Source organism: Fundulus heteroclitus, chromosome 2, assembly GCF_011125445.2.
Source record: "Fundulus heteroclitus isolate FHET01 chromosome 2, MU-UCD_Fhet_4.1, whole genome shotgun sequence".
Taxonomy (NCBI): Eukaryota; Metazoa; Chordata; class Actinopteri; order Cyprinodontiformes; family Fundulidae; genus Fundulus; species Fundulus heteroclitus.
In genome coordinates this window covers 26,084,995-26,105,289 of record NC_046362.1, presented here as the reverse complement: position 1 = coordinate 26,105,289, position 20,295 = coordinate 26,084,995, and the positions used below count along the sequence as shown (strand labels likewise).

Genomic DNA, 20,295 nt, shown 5'->3' with positions numbered 1-20,295 from the left:
GACATCTTTGCTTTCAAACATTTATTGCAAACCCACACAGTCATCTAATCTCACAATATACAAGGCTTCCGTTGAATATAAAAATGTTTTTGCATTAAGTATACAACAAGATCAAAGTAGTATTTATTTTTTTTTTTTAGGAGGAAACAGGATGACAGCCAATAGAAAAGCTACACTTAAATCAATCTACTGATTTATAGCCCACACCATCTCTGGGTTATAAGCATAGCTTATATTTACAATCCAGAATCATGTACGATGTGCAGAAATACACAAAGTGTCCTGGACAAACGTTCACCACATTATGTTGACAAAAAAAAAAAAAAAGGTTCCAAAGACCACAATCATCTTTCTGATGTTTTGCACAAAATACTTTGGCTTTAAAAGAAAAACAACAAAAACAGTACTTCAATGAAACACGACAAAGTGCAAAATGGGCTTCTAAAGCCAACTAGCTTTAAAATAAAAAAAAAAAGTGCAAGATTTATTTTCTACAGTGATTTAGTGCACAATGTCCGTGCAGTGGGGAGAAACGGGTGCTAGAAAATCAGACGATTGTGTTTTTTAAACCAGAGCAACCACTGTCCGTATTCGTTGGCCGCTCCTCGCGTTCATAGCCTGATCTGGCTCATGAGGGCGGAGAGCGAGTTGACGCTTGTCCTGAGCTTGGCGTCCTCTTCGGGTCCCAGCGACACTCCAGCCAACCGGGTTGATCCGTTTGCTCCCATAATGCACGGCAAACTGAGGAACACCTCCGCCCCGATTCCACCCCAGCCCTGGGAAAAGCAAAACAAGACAGACGTCAGCTGAAATATGTTTAAGTGGATGATCTGCGCACTGTCGCTTTGAGTTAATACAGGTAACTAGAATTATATTAAACTCTCTGCAAAGGTTCATTACAAAGAGACGACTATATTTGTAGCATTTTACTTCTATTTTTATGCCTTTGACAGCTACAGGAATCCATTTTCTCTACGGTATTTAGATCAAGTGAGTCTACTGGCCAATTGAGCATAAAGATATCAGGTATTGTTTTTTTTTTTGGCTAATTGGAATAATATGTTGCTAATGCAGGAATGGCGTCCTGTTGAATAGGTCTATGTGCTGTACAGCATATGCACTCGAGGCTGGCATGAATTACTGCGTCAGTGTGCCTCGTGGTCTGGATTTTCTGTGTGGTGCTCTTGAATTTTGCTTCTCAAGGCTGCAGTTATTCCCGTTGCGTGCGCTACTTCTACCAAACTTCTTCCTTCCTCTTAACTTTCCAATGAGATGCTTGGATTGCATTAAGAGCATCTAGAGTCTCACTAGTAACCTGTTTTGGCTCCGCCTCCTTGTTGACTGTTTTTTTTATAATAATAATAATAATAATAATTTTTCATGACTGTAGACCAAAACGTGGCTGCAACACAACTTATTTGATAAAAAATATTTTTCCACAGACAAACGCGTAGCTGAAATATATCGTCGTTTTGAATGGAGTTGGTGAAATGACCTTTTTTATTAAGCTACACCTGCAGAGGAAGCCTGTGGTGGTGAGAATGGATCTATTGTTTAACTCGAAGTTACCTGAGCCAGTGTGGAGATGGAGTGAGTCTTCATCCTGTCTGTCAGGATGGTGTTGGTGATGTCGGCAACAGAAAGACCTACAGACCAGGACCGCTGGCCTCGACTCTTCATGAGCTCAAATGCTCTGCGTGCAAAAACAAAGAAATCAATCAAGAACAATAGAGTTGTTTATCTCTTCTCTACAAAAATCCCCCATTTCATTAACAGATGAGATGTAAAAAAAAAAACTAAAATCTGTCTTGGCTTGTGGTGAAAGTACCTGTCTAAGAGTGGTTTGGCAGCGTTGGCTCCTGGGGCGATCTCCATTGCTCCGTTGGAATTCAGCCCAACGTTACTCATTACAGGAACTGTCAGAGGAAAAACAAACAATGCTGAGCTTAATCGTACGCATTGCTTACAGTCAGCTCACAAGAAGATCAGCTGGAACAGCAACATAACTCGGCATTCTAAAAATGGACTTCAAAACAAAACCATACAGCGACGATGAGCTGAAGGATGAATGCAAAGGGTGGAGATTACTGGAGTCGTGTTTTTTTCTTCCTCTTAATGTAAAACTGAAAAGATTTGGACAGAATTGTGCAATGATTTTTATTTTTTATTTCCACACGAGCAAAAAAAAAAAAAAAATCACAATAAAATACTGAGTGTTACATTCTGACACAGTAAAATAAAGCTATTTTGATTTTAATTTCTCACGAGTTGGTTTGGTCAGAGTTAGGCAAAAGAGAAGAGATAATTATGTTTTTAACCTTTGCTCTCGGAGTTCTGTAGGGGAACGTTTCAATAAATAATTGAAAAGCTAGACAGTGTTTCAAATAATATAAGCTGTATATAATACAAACCCAATGTTAATTTTTAAGAGTCTAGAATTATTTGTATGAAAAAATGTAATAGAAAATATCCTGTTATAGTCATTAAAAAAGACAGCTGACCTGACAGTCACTCACTGACTCCAGTCATTGCTAAAGATCCCAGATATTCAGAGAATACTATATTCTAGCATTTCAATGGAAAGTTAAGTGGAAGGACAAAGTGTGCCAGAGAAATGTGCTCAAGAAACATGGATTTTTTTTTCCCACAACAGAGGATTGCAAAGTTTGGGGGCATGGGGACTCCCAAAGACTGGACTGCAGTCAACATTTCAAGAGCCTGGACATACAGGTGTAGCGGTTTTTTTGTTAATCTGTGCTTAAAGCAAAGCTCAGGGTAGCTTCTTTCCTGAGTTAATGAGAAAAACAACTGGACTGTTACTCAGTGATCCAGAGAAAATCTATGTAGTATTGACAAGCGGAAGATACGAGAGCCCTGAACCAAGTCTGTACAAAATATGACACTTTGTCTCCTCTTTAAAATGTGTTTTTTTATTACTACAGCAAATACATCTTTGATTATATTCTAACTCGTTTAAATGCACCTGTATGCTTTGACTGAAAGCAGCCTGGGTAAACGTAAAACCAGGCCGCCATTATAACAAGCCTTTCCACAAAACTCTCTGTAATTCAGCGGATTCTGCGCCGGCCTTTTTCGCTCACCTTTATTGTCCGAGAACTCTCCGATGACCCAGCCGGGTTTGTGCGTATTCAGATTGATGTCCAAGACGTAGCTCAGCCGCTCCGAGTCCAGGTTACACCCCGCTCCGATCACCCGTGTCGGAGGGAGACCGCTTTGCCTCCAGGCCACGTGCGTCATGATGTCCACTGCATTGGAGGGGCGTGTGGGAAAGCGTTCAGGTCAGAAAACGGCAACACAGACAGCGGCGCTTTGAGGAAAGTGTCCGTTACCCTGCTGACCTGGCTGCGAAGCAATGAGCAGAATGGTGTCGGGGCTGAGGTGGACCAGATTGGGGATTATTCCTCTGTACAAATCGACATTAGTCTGGACCACCTTCACGTACGACTCGTCGCTGCTCCATGAGTTCGCCGTCACCACCACAACCCTGGACCCGGCAGAAGCTGAAATATCTGGCAAAACATGTGAACACCATCAGCGCTCACTAAGGCTGGACGACAATTCAATAACGATATATAATCGATCGATAGATTAAAAAAAGGGTCAATAAAAAGTTCAATAGAATAACTTATGCAGAGTCTATCCATGTAGGTTAATATTACAGTCATTACATCCTCCCAACCAATCACAACGCAGACCGAGGAACGCTCTGTCGCCAAGCTCCGCCCCCTCCAAAGAGTTCAAAGAGCGTGCGTTTTTTTACTTTTTTTTTTTTTTAAACTTGCAGTTTTTGCAAAAGGTTGGTTGAATAAAGGGTTGAGTTTGAATTCAGCGTTTGTGCGTTCTGTATCTAAAAAAATAGGTCGCTAAGCAACAGCATAAGATGACCAGGGCTGCACTTAAAATATATGTTTTGAATTTGTTGATAATTATCAATATAATATGATTTATATTGTATCGATATGCCTTTTTTCTACATCGCTCACTGCTGAAAACACTGTAGCAACACGACCGCATCCTGACGTCTTATTGTTCCAGTAAACAAACGTGTTGCTGAGTCATTGTGGGGAGACTTTGTCAACACAATGCCGCAGGAGTCCTTTCGCGTGACAGAAGTATTTTTAGCAAAAATGCAGCGGCGCGTGTCACACGGTGACGGAGCAGAAAGTGACGTACCTCTGGACACCTGCACCTTTGGCAGACTGAAGATTTCCAGGTCTGTGCTGCCGCCTTTGGTGGAGCTTTCAGCGATGTCAATGAAAACCAGTCTGTCCACATTACACTAGATTATGAGCCGACGGGAAGGAGAAACGGTGAGCATGAGTGCAGGACATGTGGCCGTCAGAGAGGCTCCGGTCTGACAGCATCAGAAATGTCCCAAGCTGTTACCTTGGCTAAGATGCTCATCACACACGCCATGCCCAGATCTCCCCCTCCGACCACTGAAACCTTGATGCTTTGCTGGTCGTACTGCCTGCTTCCACCTGAAAGGAGTGCGAACACAACTCAACATTTAAAAAAATACAATTAAAATCTGAGCAGTGATGGTAAAGTTCTAGCGTGAATGGAAAGAGCTGCACCGTCATTGATCTGCAGGTTGGAGACAAACGCCATGAGCTGGTGGGGGTCTTTGGTGTCCTCCGTGGTTTTCGAGGAGAGCGGGGGGTCCTCCTGGAACTTGGTGATCATCTCGTTCAGGAGACCCACCACCGATGACTTGGGCTGTTTGGAGAGCGAGACGACGAGATCACAGGAAGGCATGTGCTGGCTGCCGTTACGAGATGTAACGAGATTTTAAAACAGCTACGGCTTCAAAGCGTCCTAGAATGTTCCTTCATGCCGTTTTGTTAAATTTGGAAAAACTGAAGCAACACGGTAAGCAGCAGACTGCAGGATGGAAGCCCCAGCAAATAGGCCGACTAATTTACCAGCTTACATTGGTTTCCTACGCCTGTGTTGCTCTATAACAAGCAGAATGGGAATGATGGGCCGTTTTCTGGGTTATTTGGGCTTTAGCCACCTTAAAATTGCTTGCAAATTTAGCACTGTATTTAATATTCTTGTTTTGGTCAGTGTAAACACAAGTAAATAAATGGTATAGATAACAATATAGCAGTAATAATGTACTATTTTAGCAACAGCGGGATCTTTTATTTTTCATTAAAAAGTTAATTTGTGTTGTAGATTTCGGCTTAAGTTGAAATTTGTTTTGGTTTTTTTTCTCGGCCAGTGAGAAGGCCCGAGCTTAGACATCGGCCCAACTTTAAAAACGTAGTTGGCGAAGGTAAAGCCTTACGTAATCCCAGCTGTGAAGGCCCGGCAGGTGGATCCGGCCCTTGGCGTTGACGTGTTTTCCCTCTCGGATCACCATGCTGGATGTGGGCTTCAGGTGACAGATGGGAGGAGTGAACGGGAAGGAGTCCAGCAGCCACAGCTGGACGGGGAAGTTGTAGGAGCGACCTTAAGGAGAGACGCTGCCGTCAGAACGTGTTGCTGCATAAAGACATGTGTGCCCCCCCCCCCTCCCCCCTCTGTCATGCTTACCATCGAACTTCACAGGGATGATGCCAGTTAATTTCAGGAGCTCTTTTTGGCTGCTGTCAGTGAAAGCTGAAACAGGCGATGTGTCGCTGTTAGTTAATACAATGCTGTCAAAACGCTTTTGCCTTCTTAGAGAGCGCTTGTTTTTGCCTTTTACTCCCAAATGTTTCAGATCCACAAATTCTAATGAATGCCTAATGTATTATTCTAATGAGAATTTGATTGGTTTAGAGGAAAAATTCCCCCACCCAGCCTCACCCTATGTGGAAAAAGCAATTACTTCCCTTTTGTTTGAGGTAGGACTTCATATGGACCAAAAATAATCTCTCCATTTTTTTTATATATATATTTCTTTTCTGGGTTTTTATGGCTCCAGTGGCTCGTTTTTCTCAAAGTAGGCTGACGGGAAACAGGGTTTGAGAGAAGGAAGGCATGCTGTAAAGGAGCGCAGGCCGGAATCGAACCCAAGTCAGCCGCGTTGAGGACTTAAGGCGCACGCCCCACATCGCCACCATTCTTAGGGTTTTTCTTTTCATAAAGTAATTATATATATATAAAAAAGCATCTCCGAATTAAAGCTTTTTCCCAAAGGTCTCAAGGGTAATTTTTTAACAAACAGCTGTAGATAAATATGAGAAAAAAAACCTACCGAACACAAAAGTATAACTATAACGCAACATCTCAATATAAACTACATAGTCTGATCTTATATCTCTTTAAAAGAAATCGCCATATATTGCCCAGCCCCATTATGAAGCAGCACATCATGCCAAAAAACAACAACCTCAATAACGTTTATCAGTCTAAAGAGTTGCAAAACATTTCCTAAGGCTTTGGGGCTCCAGTGAACTATAGTAGGAGGCATCATCCACAAACGGTGGAACAGAGGTGAACCTTCACCTAGAGGCAGAACTACCAAAAATACTCCAAGAGCAGATCACTGGCTCACCTAGGAGGTCACAAAAGAGCCAAGAAGAACATCTACAGCACCGCAGGCCTCACTTGATTGGTCCAGAGACTCAGTTAGAGGAACACTGACCAATAAACAGGCCTCCATGGGAGATGTCCCAGGCGTAAACCACGCCTGACCAAAAGAGTCTCTATTCTCCCCAGAAACAGCCTGACTGGTGAGGAGGTAAGCTGCGTTTTTGGAACGTTTTCTCCTCATCACAGTAATCATAACAAAGGGAGCATTTATTTTTCTGTAAACGACATTGTTCTGATGTGCAGCCATGGTGGCGGTGCATCAGGACCTGGTCAACCAGATGCAAGTGGCTGGATAAACCCGGTTATCTTTAGGGTGAGGCTGGGTACGGGTCATCTTTGTCTGATACTAACATTTGTTTGATGAGCTGAAACATGTGTGCTAATAACAGAAAATATACCATGGGGGTAATTGGGTTCAAGAACAAAAACTTACTGTAAGTGCCTGTGAACGGTTTCAAATCCGGGAAGATGCGATTGATTTTTTCCAGCTCCTCGACGGCGACATCGTGAAATTTGTACTGGAACGGGGGGAAGAAAAGATTAAATGACAGCGTCCAACTTCTTTTATGTTTCAATCCACAATGAATGACACAGGAGTGCTTTTTGTGCTCTGCGTCCACACAGTTCAGCGTTACAACCTACAACCGAGAGGATGACCCAAACGCTCGTGGTCCTCGTCTTGTCTAAACTCATCCAGACATGGTTTTCTACTCTCAGGGTTGCGACACCAGCTTACCGCCCGCTGTAAACATCCCTCTGCCTCTTCAGTCACCTCATCGAGACGCTGAGAAGTAACTTTTAGCATCCAGTTACAGCCACGACTTGTGCAAAAGTCATTCAGCTGTGAGGATGGACTTAAGTTTTCCCCCGTCGCTCTAAATAAATTACGACCCGGTGTAATACGTCATGCGTTATCGCACTTCTGCCGTCACATCAGTCTCTATTGTTTTTCAAAAGGTGCCGAATAGAAGAAGACGTCTTGATGCAGTGACGCCACACCGGTTCGGTTAATTTCACACGGTGCCATAATCTATTTAGAGCGGGAAAATCGGAGCAAATCTCACTTTTAAAAAAAATATATATATTTTTTTTAAATATATGCCAATAAAGACGAACATAAAACATTTGAATCTCTGGACTGTAATACACAGACCAGAAGGATCTCTTTGGAGGAAAAGCGACTATTTTTTTTTTTACATTTTATTTAGGAGGAAAAAAGATTGAGAGAGAATAAACAAAAGGAAAAGAATATAAATGGAAGACCTAAATTAGATTGTAAATATTCCTTGAATATAGAAAAAAAAAGGATCAAATAAATGAGTACAGTTAGATTCAAACATCTAAAAGAAAGCTTTCATAAAAAGGACGTATAGAAGATACAATAAATCAGTTAAAAAGGATATGCCTGCAGTTTGCTTTTAAATAAAACCAGACTCCCTGATCCTCTGGATCAGGGAGTCCGTTCCAGAGCCGGTGGGACGGTAGCGGCCCATCGAAGCCTCATTGTCTATTTTTATTTTGGCTTTGGTATATTTAAACCCTGACTGAAGGTAATGGAAAATGTACACAGTCAAACATGTCTGATCAATAAGATAAGCCATGTGACCAGTAAACAAACAACCCTGAGGTCCCGAGCCACGTCTTTAGCCCATGAATGAGATCATTCTCAGCGGAGAACTTAATAACGCATTTTTGGTCTGAGTCTCTGGAATAATCTCCCTGAGGAGATCGGATTAGCAAATTCACTTTCACCTCTTCAATTCCTTCATATTTTTAGAAACAGCCACGTCCTACACTTCCACGTTACACCTGTGTGATTTTTATTACCAGTTTTTACTTATGTATATAATTCCTGTATATTATTACTACTTTTAAAGTAATGCCGTTTTTATCTTCTTCTTTTTTTATTTCTCTCTCGCTCTCAATCAGTTATTGGAGAACTTTGTAACTTCTGCGTCAAGAGATGCCCTTTTTTTTAGTTACTATTAAATAAAACAAAAAAAATCAACCCTGATCTTAACGTGTATCCAGTATAGAGATTTTTTTTATTATTATTTGTATGGTGTCTCTGTTGAAGGAACTGTGCGCTAACTCCATAAAGAGTAGGCATAAATCAAACTTTTGCAACTAATAAATAAAGCCAGAAAACAAGCGGGTCAGCGACAAATCATACATCTGTATATATTGTCTTACACAAATATTATTTAATATAATATAATATATTGTATTATATAGCTCTCTCCTTTCCCTCTCCTCTTTTTTTCACCTTTTCTCCCTTTTAGCATTTTGTCTCATCTCTTTCTCTTCTTTTTTCCCCTCCTCTACCGTCCCGTTTCCGTGTCCACTGAACATGAAATAGTCCCAGCTTAAAATCTAATAAAGCTTCTTGCATATATAAATCAAGCACAGCACTATGGCTAAAGCAGTAAGGCTCCACTTGTTAAAGTAAAATCTGTTGGGCTTTCTTTGGAATTACAACAACAATTAATATTGCCACACTGCCAGACAGGACACACACACAAAAGAAAATTAAAGAAAGTTTTTTTCAAAGACATTAACATATTAACATGGACGCTAACAAATTTCTCTGTGCTCCTGGAAAGGTTGTACAAGAAGCTTCAAAATAAATTAATCTTTTATTGCAGTAGCAAAATCTTACACAGGGGAAAAAAAAAATACAGCCTTAAAATGTTGTATTCTTCACGGTAACCAACCTCATAATTAATTATGATGGTTAATTATAACCATCATATATATTTAATTATAGTAAAAAAGTTGAAAGTTTGACATTTATTTTGCTCGCTGTCATAATAAAGACGAGGAGGCGTGGGGAAAAATAGTATAAACTTTATTTTAATATTTTTCTGTACAAGAAAACACATTGTGGGTGTCAAGTTGGTCAAACCAGCAAGTTTATATTAATCTACCAACTCAATCCCAAAATAATAATTGTACAGTCTCACCTTTTTAATCTTATTTAAGTTCCTCACATGAATGCCAGTGACTAAGCTGGTTCTCCCAGTTTGCTCAGGCTGGCACCAGCTAACAACAGAAACTAGCCCGCAAAGCTAGCCGGCTTGTACACATGAAAGTTTACACTCAACACATTTTTTTTAAAAGGTTATTAGTTCAAAAACACCAACCTTAGAAAGTATCCGCTGTATTTTCTCTGACTTCAGATCCATTTACTTCGCAATTAAATTAACTGGTATAAAAGTTATACCAGTTCTGCTTCGGGTTTGATGCTCTTGCCACTTGTACAATTTCAGCTCTATTAGTAAACTTCCGCAAACTTCGAGGAGAAGCCGAAGGCGTAACTAGGTGACGCTGATGTCACTACCGTCTCAAGCCCCTCCCCCTTTATGAAATAGCCCCACTGATATGGCAAGCCATTGTACCATATAACCAGAATTTGACATAAGCAGCTTTCCTAGTCAAAATAACACCGTTACTACTTAGCATCGAAATTAAGGATAGTAAAAATAATCAATCCTACAAGTAAAATGTGTATTTAAGCATTTTAGGTAATGGTATAAAGTAAAATAGACATCTAAAATCCTGAAACAATATTAATTTTCATATTTGATGATTATATTGGATGATGGTTCTACATACATGAATCAATTGGGTCAAAAACAAAAATTCAAATATGCATGACCTGGAGAGTCAACATTTCACTCTCTGATGTCTTCAACATGTGATCCCACAGATTTGACATGGAAGGGGGGCCTTGCATAGCTGCTCCATTAATCAAAGGGGTCTCGGTTAGAAAAACAGGTCTAAAACCGCCACTATAAACGTAATTTGGGCTTTACTTGATGGCACTTTGTGTGTTTAGTCTGTACTGTCCCTTTCAGTTTTTGATATCCACAGCAGCCTTTGAAATTCTTAACTAGATCAAGTATTGTGAATATCAGACAATTATTTTAAGATGCATGTCACCAACTAGGGCCGCACAATGCTAAATAAAATTTATTTTGCATACACTTGTGGCCATATTGCAGCTTATTACTATTCCCGTTAGACATCCTACATTTTTTAACCTCACAAGGGAATATTTGTTTTTAATTTATGTTAGAGATGTGGAGATTTTTTTTATCTTAATCAATGATTAAGACAGTGTGTAGATGGTAGAAATGTAGTGTTTCCCTGTTAAGAATGCATCTTTGAATATCTTCAACATCCAGTGGATCCAGTTATGAATGTACTTGTTGATATCTGGACACTTTTTGAAGTAGTTTGTATTCTGAATAGCTGAAAAGCACATTTTGACTTAAAAGAATGTGATTCCAAGTCTCTGCTTATCAGCAATAACATTGAAGGCAATAACCAGCAGGTAGTGCCTTAACAAGCAGTGTGAAATTAGTAGTAATTAACAAGTTTTCTTATTTTATGACAAACAAAAACTTATTTTTTTTAAATCATAAACACATACAACCAGATTTTTGACAACACAGTTAAATAAAAGCCTTTATGCAATTATACTTGTCAAATAATTTTACACAACATGGTAATGTTTTGAGCACATTAACTGACAATATGTTCAATTATTGTTTCAATTATTAAGCGAGAAAATATGCTGGAAAAAAATGACAGTGTTATTGGTAGCATAAAAAAAACAACTTATAATTATGCTGGTTACAATTCCATTCTTCCCAGATAATAAAGCCAGGACTCTGTAGGGGAAATAAATAAGGACATTTCATTATTTTCAAATGTGTTCAATGGGTTGTGCATATTGTCTTTAGTCAGCACATCTTTCACTACAAATTCTCCTCTCCATCAAAACACCGGATGAAGTGCCACCAAAGGGCCAATGTGGACAAGGGCCTTTATGCTTCAGGATCGCAAAGCCACTATACCACAATTCCAAGGACAAAAGGAAATGTTTATTAATCAAAATACGAATGGGACTTCAGTTGATTTTTTTCCTCTTGGCCTTTTTTCTATTCAGCTCTTCTTCCTCCCGCTTCTCCTCCTCCAGGTCCTCTTGCACAGCCATTCTTAAACTAAAGTAGAGTAATATAATAAAATATCAAGTTAGGGGCACAATCGCCTTTAACCGGGACACAAAACTTTCTAACAGTAAGGCAAAATGTATTTATCATACCTCCTGGCTTCTTCTTTCTGTAGGTCTTTCCAACTGCTCTCCATAAATTTAAGAGCATAATCACTTTCATCCTTGTACCTGGGAAGATTTAAAGTACAGTAGTAGTTAAAAATTATTTTTTTAAACAATTTAGTGCCATTTCACAAGGCCTACGCTAAACAAATGGAAATTTTGACAAATACCTTGATAATTTGCAAAGACAAAATGCTGCAAGTACCAAAAACCACTGCAAGTTAAAGGAGCAAAAAGTAAGATATTTACTGTAAAATCAACCTAAATCATTCTCATTTGTCCCCCAGGATGGAAGTAACATTCCCTATAAACAATCGGTCTTCTCCATCAACAATGTCTTAATCAATTTTTTCCCCTTTCAAACCTAGAGGTACGGTCCGGAACCAGTTTTGGTGTAGCGTGTAACCCATGTTTACTTCCTAGTTCCTGAGCCAATCATATGAGAGTTCCCAGGGTTCCCAAAACAGTGTAGCATTTGGTATTTTATTTTGGTAAAAGCAGCAGCCTGCAAACATGGAAGCCAGTAAGTGAAGCGGACCGTATTTTTCGGACCATAAGGCGCACCTAATATTCTTCCCAAGTGTGTAATATCACTCCAACACTTCACGTACGAAGCGGGTACTAGGAAATTATGTGCTGAAATATTTTACATGTTATTCATATTAAATATATATATATATATGTATATATAAGTATGTGTATATGTATATATGTGTATACACATATGTAAATATATGTTTTTGTATATTGGCATTTATATATTTATAAATGTTAAACATATATATTTAAATGAATAAAATGCAAAATATTTCAGCACATGACTTTCTCAGTACTTGATATTTTTAGAACATAACATAAAACTATATGGCATTTGACATTTTAAAAGTCTTAAGCCCCCCCTGAACATGAGAAAATCCTCGTTATTCGATGCTGTAGCGCACATATTCCCTAGTTACTGAGGGGAAATAGGGAGTACCAATATGGCGGCTGGTGGCTTCAAAGCGACTCGTTCAAACAGACGGTGATTAGCACTCCAGTGTATTATATAGCTCAGTGGGCGGAACGGATGGTAAAATGTGTGATTAGCTAGCTGAGCACCTAGAGCCGTTCCTTTCCCAGCAGGCTCTCACCACACACCTGTCAGTGAGAACAGAGAGGGAGTGTGATGCTGCGCGTCTTTGCGACCTCCTGCTTGGAGCAGCTCAGTGTATCAAGCTCAGTGTCGCATATAAAACAGTTTGATGTAAAGAGTTCTTGCCTACGAGAAGTTTACAGTGAATGAATGAATCTGCACACGCGGTCGTAAAAACTGAGCTCTGCACAGAGTACCTGTATGCGTGGAGTCCATGCAGAGTCCGCCTTCAGTAGGCCTCGAGTATGTTTTTTTTTGTTTTTGTTACTATAAGCATTTTACATTTGCATGCGTTTTGTGTGTCAGCATCACTTGTGTTTATAACATGTTTGCGCTTTGTGTGTCTATTTTTTGTGATTTCAGTGTTTATCTTTTGCTGCATTATTCCGTCGCGTGTGTTATTTGTGTTAGTTAGTGCTAGCCTCTGTTTATTGTTGGGAGTACTTTGTACTTTTTGTGCATTTGCAGCTCTCGGCTACTGTAAATTTAAATATTACACACTTTATTTTAAGGTATCAGCTAATGCTAGTCATTTTTGAACCTATCTAGCTCCATTGTTTCGGGATTTCGGGGGGGGGGGGGGGGGGGTTGGTTGCTCATGCAGTGACAGTGACACATCGCAGCCAGGATTGTTGGGTTTTTAAATGAAGCAGAGATGTCAGCATCGTGGCCGTTTTTCACGGTATCTAAAGAAGACATACGAAAAGCAGTGTAATGGGCCTTTCAGACAGGCTGCGATGACCGCACTGCTGCGCTGTGAAACCCATTCTTTTCAATGGCTTGCGCCGCGCCAGGGCGGTTTATCGCTGCGTCGAGCAAAGCGCAAACACAGCGCAGCGCACCGCTTCGCGCGCCGCGCCGTGACGAATGTACGCGTTGCCATAGAAACCGCAAATGCGCTGCGCTGAACCCCACGGCCAGCGCAGCGCAAATCGCGTCCTGTCTGAAAGGCCCTTAAGTCACCATGTTGGGCCCACCAGGTAGCGCCCAGGACCATATGTAGTGCCCTCAAGCCTGTTCAAAAAGACAACCCTCCATTGAGCTGTATAAAAAAAATGCTATTTTATTCAGTTGGTCTTCCTTTTCAAAATCAGTACACTGCCTGGCGTTTTGCACAGAAGTGTTGGGGGAATACGGTACATGCGGTACCGGTGACAAACCGAGAAAGCTCGGTTACAATCCTAATTAAAAGGAATTGGACTCTGACTCCTACTGCTGTAGAGAAGTCTGTGTGGATGTCTACTGAGAGCCTGGAAATGACGTAAATGGTGGAGGAATATCTTGTTTTGAAGGTCATCGTACTTACAGTTATCAAAACCTAACAAAACAAAAATCAAGGCTTGGAATTTATTATGCTGTGCAATGAAACAATGAGTTTTACTGTTCCCCTTGAACGACTAGAATTATCTGTGATGATATTCCTATGATCATATGTTTCTGGGCTCTCCTATTACAGTATCACGTAAAGGGAAATGAAGCAAAAGCAATGCACAATGTAAGTAAAATGATGAGCTCTAAGTGTGGTGGCCCTATTATTAATACTATTTTAGGACTTTTTTTTAAAGGGATCTAAAGGTTTTTATATGCGAATACCACACGCAAAACTATTAGACAAGACTACAATCTACGAAGACAATGCTCACCTTGTTCGATCGTAGCCAAAGATCTCCTTAATGTGCCTAGAGATTTCCTCTTGCTCTTCACCTTCATCATCAATGAAGTCGTCCATTTCAGGGTCGTACTCTTCCTCCTCCTCCTCGAACTTCCTCTTGTATGCACTTGTTATCGGTGGCAACATGGGTCCTAGATAGGAAATACGAGAACTATTGGAAACAATTCTTGTGCTAGAGGACTTTGATCATTTTGAAAAGAAGTAAACTAAGACTGAGGAGATCGAAACATTTCATACATCTCTGCTAATGTGTTAAATGAAAAACGTATCACAGTCGGCGACAAACGACAGCGACTAATGGATTTCATCGTCACCGCGGCGAAGACCCAAACACACGGGACACTAGAGCGATGGCAGCGTTTCAAGTCGCGCTGTTGGATCGCTTGTTTCCCAGAAGTGTCATTGGTCACGAAATTGGACTTTTGATAGTTTCAAAACAGTCCGTAACCGACAACGAACGAAGAGTCAGAAGATATTTCTGGAATTGATTGAAATCTTACGTTTATGTCTACTCTACAAAAGAAAAACACAGCCAGGTTCGTGCCATAATACAGACAAGGAAACGCCACGGAGGAGATCATCATTTCAAGGCAGCGTTTCACAGCTCATCCAGATAAATGGCTGTAGTGCTAAGCGGCGGCGACAAACATTGTTCAACTTTGTGTCGCACCGCAGGCCCGCTTGTGCACGTCCACGAATTTGAATTTGAATTTTACATTCACGAATTTCGCCTGTTGCTTGGCTGGAGGAGGACAGCCGACTGTCGCCTCGTCGCTTAAGTTCCATAGGAAATGAATGGAGAGGGGGCCACGTCGCTCCCCGTGTGTTGAGTCCATGATTCTCAGCGTAGTTCAGAACAAATATAATGTATTAAAAGACAGACTAAATTTAAGACAATTTTGAGAGTATAGTGATTGGCTGATTTAGACGTCAATATAAGTTATTAACTCACCCTTTAATCTAGTTTTAGGTAATGTATTTGTACCAGTGGCAATGTTGGGTTCTCGTTAAAGCTTTTGAAAGCTGTATAAATATCGAACCATTTACAAATCCAGCTCTTTACTAATAAGATCGTCCTTTCTGGTTCTTACCCGGTGGTCTGTTCATCATAGGTCTGGGAGGCATTCCCGGTCTCATTCCTGGCATCATCCCAGGTCTCTGTTGCATGGCCGGCCGAGGGGGGACCCCTGGCCTTTGTCCGCCTACATTCTTGGATGAGATGGTCTCCGACACAACAGTGCACTTGGGTCTGCCGGGCCCAGATCCAAGGTTACCATTCGGCCGCCCGGGTATCTGTCCTCCACTACCAGGTCTAAAAGGTTGAGATCCTGGAGGTCGAGCTCCACCTCTCCCAGGACCGCCGCCGCCTGGCCTGGCCTGCGGCAGACCGCCTGGTTTATTCTGGGGTATACCCGCGGGCCTCGGCTGAGACTGATTCCCTGCCTTGGTGGGACCACCCAGAGACGGCCTCATCTGTGAATTACTGTTTGATCTCACCGCAGGATTATTTCCAGGCCTTTGTGGATCTCCTTTGCTGGGTTTCATCCCTCTGGCTAAGGATTCCTGTTTTACTGAACTGCCTTGAATGGGCCTCATCTGCTGCGAGCTTCCTTGTTGAGACTTTTGGACGGCTCCAGCTGCATTGGGGGGCCTGTTCCCTGGAATGCCTGACGCTCTTTTTTGATGCAATGACATGCCATCTTTTCTTGAGCTAAGGTCACTTGAGGTGCTGGGTTTTTGGTTAAACGCTGGCCTGGAGCTTGCTTGTTTGACTGAGACCTGAGATGAGGGAGCTTTCGAAGGGTTTTTACTACCTACTGATGTAGTGGACATGCCCATCTTAGGTCGTTCTCTATCACTGTGAGGCACCTTGTCTCTGTTCCTCTCTTTATCACTCACAGAGGGTTTGGAAAAGGCAAGCCCTCGGTCGCTTTTCACCATAGGTTGAACCTTATTTGCTGATCTACTTTGCACACTTGGCTTCTCGATGGAGTTCTTTTGTGGTCTGCTGTGTTTCTGTTCTTTATCTGTAGTATTTTGTCTTACTGCACTTGAACTGGACAGAGACCTGCTATCTCTTCCACCATCTAACTTTGGGTCCCTGTGTTTGTCGGGTCTCCTGGCCTTGCGCTCCATCTCCAGTTCACGTATCTCTTCGGCCGTGCGAAGCCTTTCTTCCTTTTTCACCTTGGGTTTTAGCTCAACTGGCTCAAACTGCTTCTTCTCTGCCAATCTGAGTAATTCAGCAAAATTCATGGCAGGAGGAGGTTTAGGTGGCCCAGCAAGTTTTTTTGAAACAGATTTGCTGGTACCACTGGTCCCACTGACACCGACAGGCTTCGCTGGTCTCAGCATCTCGGGCTCCGACTCTGCCTCCGAATCTGTCTGCTCATACTCGTAGTTATCTTCATCCTCTAGTGAGTTGATTGCATTATTCCGAAATCTCTCAGAGTCATTTGAATGTTCTTGCTGCCTATCTAGTTTTGAGCCCCTCTTTTTGGGAACATCTACCACTGGAACGCCGTTGTAGCCTTTGAAATTGTCCTTGGTTCTGGACGCCATGGCCCGTGCTTTACGGTCCGACTTCAACTCAACCCTCTTCGCCAACAGCTGCTCCTTCTGTTTCTTACTTTCAATTTCTGAAAAGAAAAAGAAAAAAAAATTAACTTCAAAGTACTTTCAAAAGTTAGCCGTATCTGAACAGATTTGAATCAGACATGCACCAATAAGATAGATTTTCTGTCTTGAAGGTCTGATTAGTTTTAATTTTTACTCCTGATTTTGACATTTCATTTCAAGAACAATTGGATATGAATGAGAAAAGAAACCTGTCGCAGGTTCTTTGACGGAGACGGATCTGATTTTTACTTAAGTGAAACCTGCATCAGCATTGGTTGATATGTGCTCAATCACTGAAAATAGAGAGACTCTGGATTCTGAGCAGCCAAATCAGAGGCAAACTGGCAGATTCCAATCTCCAGCCAACAGATCTTTGCATCTATGATTTGAATATTACTGATACTAAGTTTGAATTGAATCAGTGTCATAGATACCTTTCAGTCTTGACTCGATTTGCCGCTTTTTCAACAGTGCCTGCACAGCAGCAGGGTTTACACCTTTAGACTTTGGGTCCTTTTTAGGTGGTCCCGCCTGAAGACTGTATCTCTTCTGCAGAAAGAAAGACAAGGATCAGACTCAAGATCAGTTCTTGCAGAGGGATGCCGATTGTTTCAGTTGAAGGTGAAAATTCAAACTGTTTACACAAAGTAAAGTTGCTGTTTTCAAATACATTTCCTTCACAACACAATGTGTTTTTTAAGACGATGAAGCTAAAGGGAGTAAACTCATTGGAATTGCATAGCTGGGGTCATAATTACCCATTAAAAGCCACGGAGGGCCATGATGCTGGCAGTTTAGCACCCAACTTTATCAAAAAACCTTAACCGACATTTCCAAGTGGAATGCAATGAAGTGTAACACAGCTCCCCATTTACAAACCTTGGTGCAATTGATCATCTTTAACTTACTTGTACACTGCTGATACCCTGGTTCTGCGACGCGATGTCCAATATGTTATCGAAATCCATATTTTCTAGCAGCAGATGACGAAATATGTCTCCCTGAAGCTAACCAAGCAAAAACTCAAGGCAGCACAGCCTTTACAATTTAGGCGCTATCAAACTGCTCTTAGCTTGACAGTTACATACAGAGAACCATAGTGTGTTGAACACAAGTTACGGGAACGCAAACCGTCGCCTTAATGGTTCATACTACTTTTACCGTATCACTTTTTTTTAAAGATATCATGCGCTAGCGAGTTTAGCTAGCCGTAGGTCCACAGCTGTTAACGTCAGCTATCCGAGATTTCTGGAGGACCAACTTCCCCTTTGTACGCACGAAAACCAGGAAAAATCCATCAAAATATGAGTCAGGCCACACGACACTAAAAGCAAATATATTATAAAACCAATAGCTTTTAATTTTGTGTGATTGTAAAGCCAAACAGTGAGTAAGGACGACAAATTATAGGGCCAAAGCGGAATGGATGGAAGTGAGATGATTCTCAGCACACACTTCCGGTTTTGCCCACGAGCAGAGAGTGTGCGCGGAATCATGTCGTTTCGCCGTAAACCGATGGACGGCGATGGGGGGGTGACTTATCTTGACTGTAAGTGTGTAAATGTGGCATAATCAACAGATCGTCAATCAATGACAGGCCCAAAGAAACGAGGGTTATTTTTGAAAGTTATTAAAGTCTGTTGAAACTAATTTTAATTTAGTTTGTTGCTGATATATACAGTGTATCAATGATATGTTTATGCGAAAGGCCCCATAGTGAATCCGTTCCAGCTTAAGTTTTTTTTCCAGGTTTTATGTGTGACAAAACTTCCGTCATTCGCCATATGGTGTCTTAGGCAATATCCGTTCAAAAGCAGAATTGACACTCGAGCGCCACTTGATGTCGCCACTGTTAGGACAGTCTAGAAAGCTCTGGAAAGTTCAACGTTACCATGTGTAACTTGTGTGGCCTCACATACATATATATGTATATATGTACAATGATTTTTATATTCATAGGCATATAGCAGTAAAATAAATAAATAAAACAAGATCAAACCGGATGAAAAAGTGTACATTTTAAAATGAGAAATGTTCTGGGTTTTTCATAAATTACTTCCAAGAGGCAGTTATGAAATGTATCCACTAATAATTACATGTCAATTTAAGCTTGAATTTGTAAGTATTTCGATATGTTACTTTTTTGTGTTTTTCTGTCAGAATCCCAATACAAGTAGCTTAAAGTCCATGGTTGTAATGTTACAAAATATTCAAAGGTTAAATAAATATTAGGCACTGTATTGTCAGGGTTTCGGATGCATGTAACAACACTTTATTGTTAAGTTGTTGGTTTTTTTGTATATTTCTTGTTGGTTTTAAGTTTTTATGATACACATTTTCCAAAATAAATTCAAATTACAGATTATATGTCATTACAAACAGACAAAAAACATATACCTCAAATAATCAGCAATAGTCTGTATAATGGCATTAACTTAGGTAAGTTACATTTAAGGGGGCACAATTAGTTTTTTTTTTCTTTAAAAAAAAAGAAAAAGAAAAGAAAAAAAGGGGGCGCAATTCAAATGCCCACCACACTTTTCTGATTTTCTACTTTGAGTTGTTTTATGACATAAAATCCCTTTGAAATACAACAAATTTAGTAGTTATACTATATCAAAATGGAGGAAAAAAGTTCAAGGAATATTTATACTTTCGCAAGGTGCCAAATTTCAGAGCAGCTTTACTGTAACATACCCAACAGTACATTAACTTTGATTTAGGGATATTGGCCTAAAAGAGGTTATGGATGCTAAAACTGATTGAAGTTTGTGGTTGTAAAGCGACAAAATGCAGAAAATTTAAAGGAGTAGACAGGCTGCCTAGCAATGTATATGATTGTAGGCTACTTAAATATTAATTAAAAGTTTTCTGTAGACTAATTTAGTGTGCTATATTTTGTACTGGTCCATTGCATAAAATCCTATTCAAATGACAATTAATATTTGCAACCTTTTATTTATCTTTTTAGTTGTAATGTGTCAAAATGTGAAGAAAAGAGATATGTAAATTCAGGTGTTTTTTTTTTCTTACAGTTTTACAATGTAAAAGGTTTGAGAAAATATAAAATTACAAACTGTTACCCATGTCCGACTTTAGGGGGCAGAAAAGATACAATTTCCCTGTTCTCTACTTCTGTAGCATTTTGATGCCTTTAAGGCTTTTAACTTAAACACATTTTCATCTGTAATCTTCTTATAGGCC

General features: G+C 40.5%; 2 protein-coding genes across 2 annotated transcripts; both read right to left on the bottom strand.

The window, feature by feature from the left end:
- Window positions 1–9: 9 nt before the first annotated feature.
- uevld (UEV and lactate/malate dehyrogenase domains) lies at window positions 10–10,591 on the bottom strand. Its single transcript, XM_012853252.3, has 12 exons — window positions 9,690–10,591; window positions 6,980–7,064; window positions 5,563–5,628; window positions 5,315–5,478; window positions 4,599–4,740; window positions 4,408–4,502; window positions 4,195–4,300; window positions 3,360–3,530; window positions 3,102–3,266; window positions 1,829–1,916; window positions 1,570–1,693; window positions 10–776 (listed from the first exon to the last, which is right to left on the bottom strand). The coding sequence occupies exons 1-12, from the start codon at window positions 9,729–9,731 to the stop codon at window positions 612–614; spliced, it is 1,413 nt and encodes a 470-aa protein (XP_012708706.2). The 5' UTR covers window positions 9,732–10,591; the 3' UTR covers window positions 10–611.
- Window positions 10,592–11,001: 410 nt separating this feature from the next.
- spty2d1 (SPT2 chromatin protein domain containing 1) lies at window positions 11,002–18,535 on the bottom strand. Its single transcript, XM_021310983.2, has 6 exons — window positions 18,000–18,535; window positions 17,526–17,640; window positions 15,564–17,111; window positions 14,444–14,603; window positions 11,657–11,734; window positions 11,002–11,555 (listed from the first exon to the last, which is right to left on the bottom strand). Exons 1-6 carry the CDS (start codon window positions 18,057–18,059, stop codon window positions 11,462–11,464), a joined length of 2,055 nt encoding a protein of 684 aa, XP_021166658.2. The 5' UTR covers window positions 18,060–18,535; the 3' UTR covers window positions 11,002–11,461.
- Window positions 18,536–20,295: the final 1,760 nt, after the last annotated feature.

What these genes read in the sequence shown, in the direction of transcription:
- spty2d1 (XM_021310983.2), bottom strand. Translation starts at nt 18,059, where the DNA reads ATGGATTTCGATAACATATTGGACATCGCGTCGCAGAACCAGGGTATC. An exon ending in TATGATGAACAGACCACCGG is followed by an intron (nt 14,604 to 15,563) that starts GTAAGAACCAGA and finishes TTTCCTATCTAG; the next exon opens with GACCCATGTTGCCACCGATA. An exon ending in TTTGGCTACGATCGAACAAG is followed by an intron (nt 11,735 to 14,443) that starts GTGAGCATTGTC and finishes AAATCTTCCCAG; the next exon opens with GTACAAGGATGAAAGTGATT.
- uevld (XM_012853252.3), bottom strand. Translation starts at nt 9,731, where the DNA reads ATGGATCTGAAGTCAGAGAAAATACAGCGGATACTTTCTAAG. An exon ending in TACAGCGGATACTTTCTAAG is followed by an intron (nt 7,065 to 9,689) that starts GTTGGTGTTTTT and finishes CCCCCGTTCCAG; the next exon opens with TACAAATTTCACGATGTCGC. An exon ending in GCCTTCACAGCTGGGATTAC is followed by an intron (nt 4,741 to 5,314) that starts GTAAGGCTTTAC and finishes CTCTCCAAACAG; the next exon opens with CCCAAGTCATCGGTGGTGGG.